Source organism: Bombina bombina, chromosome 3 (genome assembly GCF_027579735.1).
Source record: "Bombina bombina isolate aBomBom1 chromosome 3, aBomBom1.pri, whole genome shotgun sequence".
Classification (NCBI taxonomy): domain Eukaryota; kingdom Metazoa; phylum Chordata; class Amphibia; order Anura; family Bombinatoridae; genus Bombina; species Bombina bombina.
Window position 1 is genome coordinate 679,118,585 of NC_069501.1, and position 5,952 is coordinate 679,124,536.

A 5,952-nucleotide genomic window follows, 5' to 3' on the forward strand; every position below is an offset into this window, starting at 1 on the left:
CATTCCTATGTTTTTCACATAAAAAATTTCATTTTTTATTCATAAATTCTGTCAGATTAGCATGAGCAATAGGTGTTAAGTTTATTCTTCTGCGCTCTCCATTGACTTCTATGGGGAGAATAAGTTACTGCGGTTGTGATATTTGGTTAGCATGTGTTGGGTTTTGCTAGCACGCAAAATTTTTACTTTTATTGCTTGTAAAAGGCGTGTTACCCAACGCACAGAAAAAAACTTCTGTCTATCAAACTTTACGCTCAAGTGAAAGCACTAAATAGTGGACTACTTGTAATCTTTCTAGCCATTAAAGGGACATGCCAGGCAATATTGGAATGGACATGGGTTCATTTCACTTTTTTACTTTTGAATAGACACATTTTTGCAATATACATGCATTAGCAAAACTGTTTCTAGTAAAAGATATATTTGTTTTAAAAGTGTATTTTTTTTTTTTATTTTTTTTTAATAGTTTTTATTGAGGGACCAACAATACAAATGCAAAATTCAGTTTGCTCAGTACAACAAAAGTCATACGTTGATACAGAGATGTACAGTACCATACATAACCTCAAATATAACAATTTGATTTAACGATAAAGTTGAAGAAAGAAAAAACAAAAAAAAAGATTTCACGCATAATGGTTAGAGAGCAAACACCAAACCTCCCCCTTGTTTTTGACTCAGGAATGGCTTCGGCCACTTTTGGGCCCCCATGCACTTAAAGTAACAATCAGAGGATTTTTGAATGCTTTAGGCCACTTTTGGGCCTATATTTAACCTTTTCCTTCACACCGCTACCAGGACCTTGGGTAGGTCCAGAAAACTGGAACAAGAATGGAAGGGGATCACAACTTTGTAATGGGGGGAGGGGGGAAAGGGGAGGGGGGGGGTGAGGGGGGGCGAATGAAAAACTAGTAATGAAGTCCCCGTTATCAAACTTAATACCTAGTCTGACCTGTATCCTCTGTGTATGCTCTCATTATTCAAATAACATGTATCCTATGCATATTAGCAGTAACCACAAAATGTGTTTAACAACATTACAAGTTTGCTCATCCTGGATGGGAATAGCTTAAGCTGCAAAGGTGCGTCTTACCTGTCAGTAATACATTGCTGTTTACATAGTTCTGCATTTCAATATCAGTACAACGGACAACTAGTGTAATATGGCGTATAAGCATATACACATAAACTTTGTTTCCATTATATGGCCGAGCAGTGCGTAATATATTGAGAAAGCTAGGCTCTAATAACAAAGGCATTTCCTCTAAGCCAGTGGTAGGTTAATGTCTAATTGCTCTTTTGATCCCAAAATACTTCATCCAAAGACTAGCTCAATTATTGTCTTGTTCAGTAGACTCTACATCTTCACTACAGTGATAGCAGACAGTGTGATAAGATATAAATCCAACAGGCCTTGCTAAGCAATGCTCAGTCTATCTTAATGCTGGAATAGGTTATTGACATATATTGGTTATTGTTCTGTACAGATATATTTAGCATCTACTTGCTTTACCTTACTAATAGGCTCACACTGTAAGTCAGACTATTTAGCATGGGGACACTCATTAACATATGTGTTTCTAACAATCAAATTACAATAAGATATGCAATATGACTCACAACACAACCAGACAACAGCACTTCAAAGCAACATGCAACATTAAACTTGCTCACCAAACATATACAACAATCAGGAAAATAACAAATAGGTGCATAGGGGATTTCATGACCCCCACTGTGCCCCATGACACATTAACCCCCAAGAGGCATCCCAGTTTCAAATTGCTCCCCGCTACTTTAAATCTATGTAATAACATCAAAATGTACTATCTCCAACCAAAGTTTTCTATAATGGGTACATGTCCACCTTAGGGCTCCCTAGGTTTCTTAATAATAGATGAAATGTTCAGTACATTAGTAGGTGCAGGACTCCCTTATGTAGCCGGTCTAGAAATCAGAAAACAAAAGGACCTCTGAGAGCAACTGCAAACTGTATAAATCCTAAACAGGTCTATTACACAGGGAGAGAAAGAGAAACATAAAATGCATTTGACTCAGGCTTTTGGAATCAGCGCAATTGGGGAAAATAAAGTGTCGATAGTCAGCAGTGCCGCAAGGTCAATGTTTACCCCACTCCACACACATTAAAGGAGTCTGTTAACATATAATATGCAGCAAGGGGAGTCCTGTCATGCGAAAACTTCCACCGGGAGTCCCAGTCAGTACATGACTCCAAGGCTATCCAGCCGTTAAGATCAAAGTGTACCAGTGTATGCGGTATACCTTTTTCCGTGGTTTCTCCTTGTCTTGAAGGCTCTCCTACACGGGTAGGCTCTTCAGAGCAATGCAGCAATACAGGCTGCTCCGGCCGGTTCTTCAGTCCCAACCAGGAGATTTGAGTACCAGCCTTACTCCTCGCCATATCCTCTCTAGGGACCGTCGGGACTGTCTCTTCTTTAATACCCAAACAGCTCGCCCCTATCTCCAGCGGACCGGCCGCATCCACCAGAGCAGCAGCGGGCTTGTTAGCATCCAAAAGGTCAGTATCTATAGCTGGCAACAGGCACTGACAGGTACTTTTCGGCATATGGTTTAGCTGCGTTCTGAGATCCGCTCCCCGGTCTTCTGTGCATAGCTCAAAATCTGAACTCTCTGTACCTCTGGGACTGACGGTGGCTATAAGTCGATCCATTCTGCTCATCAGCTTCCAGTCGTATTCCGCAAAGAGAGCCAGGATGGCCATGTGGAAATCACCCATGATACCGTGTAAGCTTCAGCCTATACAGATTATACAGGAAAACAGCCGACACAACTGATGCTTGAAAGTAGCTTTCACCAATTGTTTAAAGTTGTGCGGCCATCATAGCTTCTGCTCGCTTAGTTTTGTAGGCCTCCAAATCAAAGTTCCGTCTCAAACTTTGTGGCACATATAGGGCATCAGAGAATCCAGGAGACTTGTAAGGGACACAAGTTAGTAGTTCTCTAACTGCAGTTACTGATAGCAACCCTAAAATTCTAGTGTGTTTGTTGTTTTTTTGTGGAGCTCTAGTAAAACACGTCCATTCTCCTTGGCTGTTAGCTCCGCCCCCTTTAAAAGTGTATTTAATCATACACTATGCACCAGAATTTTGAAAACAGCACTTGCTCAGAGAGCTTAATGTGCATGTATCATCTGGTAATGAATGAATTTGTTAATTGCTGACAACAAACAAGCCCCACTGGCACTCTGAGCAGCTGCAAAATTTTAAATGCTTTTGCACTGAGAATATCTAGCTATGCTTCACATGCACGTACAGAGAAAAATGTTAACACTTAAATGCTAGAAGTAAGCTTTTTGCTCACGTTGGGTTGCGCTTGTATTATGAGTTGAAAGTAAACTTTTTTCGCTTGTGCCCTAACCCAATGAGCTAAAAAAGCCGAACTTAGAATATCGCGTGCGCGTTCAAGTATTCCCCTATAGAAGTCAATGCAGGAAAAAGAACACCCCACTCTCGCGCAAACCTGATCGCATATTCTTAGGTGCACTAACCCAACATGAAAATATAAATATTTCACAATTACAATGTTCTTCACATACAAGAATATGTTCTATTTATTCATAAATAAATATTTCTACATATAGCTGAAGTTTTTTGTACAATATATATCTATACCTATATATATATAGATGATTATACATAGGTATAGTTATATACAGGTATATAGGAATTATCTATTTATAAATTCATGGAATATATTCTTCTATGTGCAGAACATTGAAATGTCAAATATTTATAGTAAAAATACAGTATAACACTTTATTACATTGGAAAACTGCATAAACTTAACTGCAAATGGCTCCAATGAACTGCTATATATGTCTTTATATGTATAAATATGTATTTATGTGTTTATATGTGTATATATGTCTGTAAATACATATATACACATATGAATATATAAATACATATGTACACATATATTAACATGCATACATATTGATCTTTAGACATGTATCTGTATATATGTCTATGTTAAAGGAACATTATTATTATTATTATTAATTATTAAATTTTTTGACATTTGCAATTAAAGGGACAGTCTACACCAGAATTGTTATTGCTTTAAAAGATGGATAATCCCTTTATTACTCACTAGTACTAAAGCCCGTGTACACGGGCCATTTTTTGCAGTACAGCGGTCCCACCCCTTGCTCTCACCCCCTCTCTATTGCTCTCTCTCCCCCTCTCTTTTGCTTTCTCTCCCCCTCTCTTTTGCTTTCTCTCCCCCTCTCTTTTGCTTTCTCTCCCCCTCTCTTTTGCTTTCTCTCCCCCCTCTCCTTTGCACTCTACCCTCTTTGGCTCTCTCTTCCCTCTTTGGCTCTCTCTGCCCCCTCTTTGGCTCTCTCTCCCCCCTCTTTGGCTCTCTCTCCCCCCTCTTTGGTTCTCTCCCCCCTCTTTGGCTCTCTCTCCCCCCTCTTTGGCTCTCTCTCCCCCCTCTTTGGCTCTCACTGCCCCCTCTTTGGCTCTCACTGCCCCCTCTTTGACTCTCTCTGCCCCCTCTTTGGCTCTCTCTCTCCCCTTTTTGGCTCTCTCTCTCCCCTCTTTGGCTCTCTCCCCCCTTTCTTTTGCTCTCTCTGCCCCCTCTTTTGTTCTCTCTCTCCCCTCTTTGGCTCTCTCCCCCCTTTTTTTTAGCTCTCTCTCCCCCTTCTTTGGCTCTCTCTCCCCCCTCTTTGGCTCTCCCTGCCCCCTCTTTTGTTCTCTCCCCCCTCTTTTGCTCTCTCTCTCCCCTCTTTGGCTCTCACCCCCTTTTTTTTTCTCTCTCTGCCCCCTTTTTTGTTCTCTCTCCCCTCTTTGGCTCTCTCTCCCCCCTCTTTGGCTCTCTCTCCCCCCTCTTTGGCTCTCTCTGCCCCCTCATTGGCTCTCTCTCCCCCCTCTTTGGCTCTCTCTGCCCCCTCTTTTGTTCTCTCCCCCCTCTTTGGCTCTCTCTCCCCCCTCATTGGCTCTCTCTGCCCCCTCATTGGCTCTCTCTCCCCCCCCTCTTTGGCTCTCCCCACTCTATTTGTCTCTCTCCCCCCTCTTTGGCTCTCTCTGCCCCCTCTTTGGCTCTCTCTGCCCACTCTTTTGTTCTCTCCCCCCTCTATTTGTCTCTCTCCCCCATATATTTGGCTCTCTCCCCCCTCTTTGGCTCTCTCTCCCCCCCCTCTTTGGCTCTCTCTGCCCCCTCTTTTGTCCTCTCCCCCCCTCTTTTGTTCTCCCCCCCCTCTTTGGCTCTCTCCCCCCTTTCTTTTGCTCTCTCTGCCCCCTCTTTTGTTCTCTCCCCCCTCTTTGGCTCTTTCTCCCCCCTCTTTGGCTCTCTCTGCCCCCTCATTGTCTCTCTCTGCCCCCTGTTTGGCTCTCTCTTCCCCCTCTTTTGTTCTCTCCCCCCTCTTTGGCTCTCTCTCCCCCCTCTTTGGCTCTCTCTCCCCCCTCTTTGGTTCTCTCCCCCCTCTTTGGCTCTCTCTCCCCCCTCTTTGGCTCTCTCTCCCCCCTCTTTGGCTCTCACTGCCCCCTCTTTGGCTCTCACTGCCCCCTCTTTGGCTCTCTCTGCCCCCTCTTTGGCTCTCTCTCTCCCCTCTTTGGCTCTCTCTCTCCCCTCTTTGGCTCTCTCCCCCCTTTCTTTTGCTCTCTCTGCCCCCTCTTTTGTTCTCTCTCTCCCCTCTTTGGCTCTCTCCCCCCTTTCTTTGGCTCTCTCTCCCCCTTCTTTGGCTCTCTCTCTCCCCTCTTTGGCTCTCTCTGCCCCCTCTTTTGTTCTCTCCCCCTTCTTTGGATCTCTCTCCCCCCTCTTTGGCTCTCTCTGCCCCCTCATTGGCTCTCTCTCCCCCCTCTTTGGCTCTCTCTGCCCCCTCTTTTGTTCTCTCCCCCCTCTTTGGCTCTCTCTCCCCCCTCATTGGCTCTCTCTGCCCCCTCATTGGCTCTCTCCCCCCCTCTTTGG

At 44.0% G+C, this 5,952-nt stretch overlaps 1 protein-coding gene across 1 annotated transcript in view; it reads left to right on the plus strand.

Annotated features, from left to right (window-relative positions):
• The first annotated feature begins 2,756 nt into the window (after positions 1 to 2,756).
• TMEM132E (transmembrane protein 132E) overlaps positions 2,757 to 5,952 on the plus strand; it is a 221,485-nt gene continuing 218,289 nt past the window's right edge. Inside the window, exon 1 of the mRNA XM_053705417.1 lies at positions 2,757 to 2,766. Within this exon, the coding sequence (XP_053561392.1) occupies positions 2,757 to 2,766 (10 nt within the window). The remainder of the gene's footprint in view (positions 2,767 to 5,952) is intronic.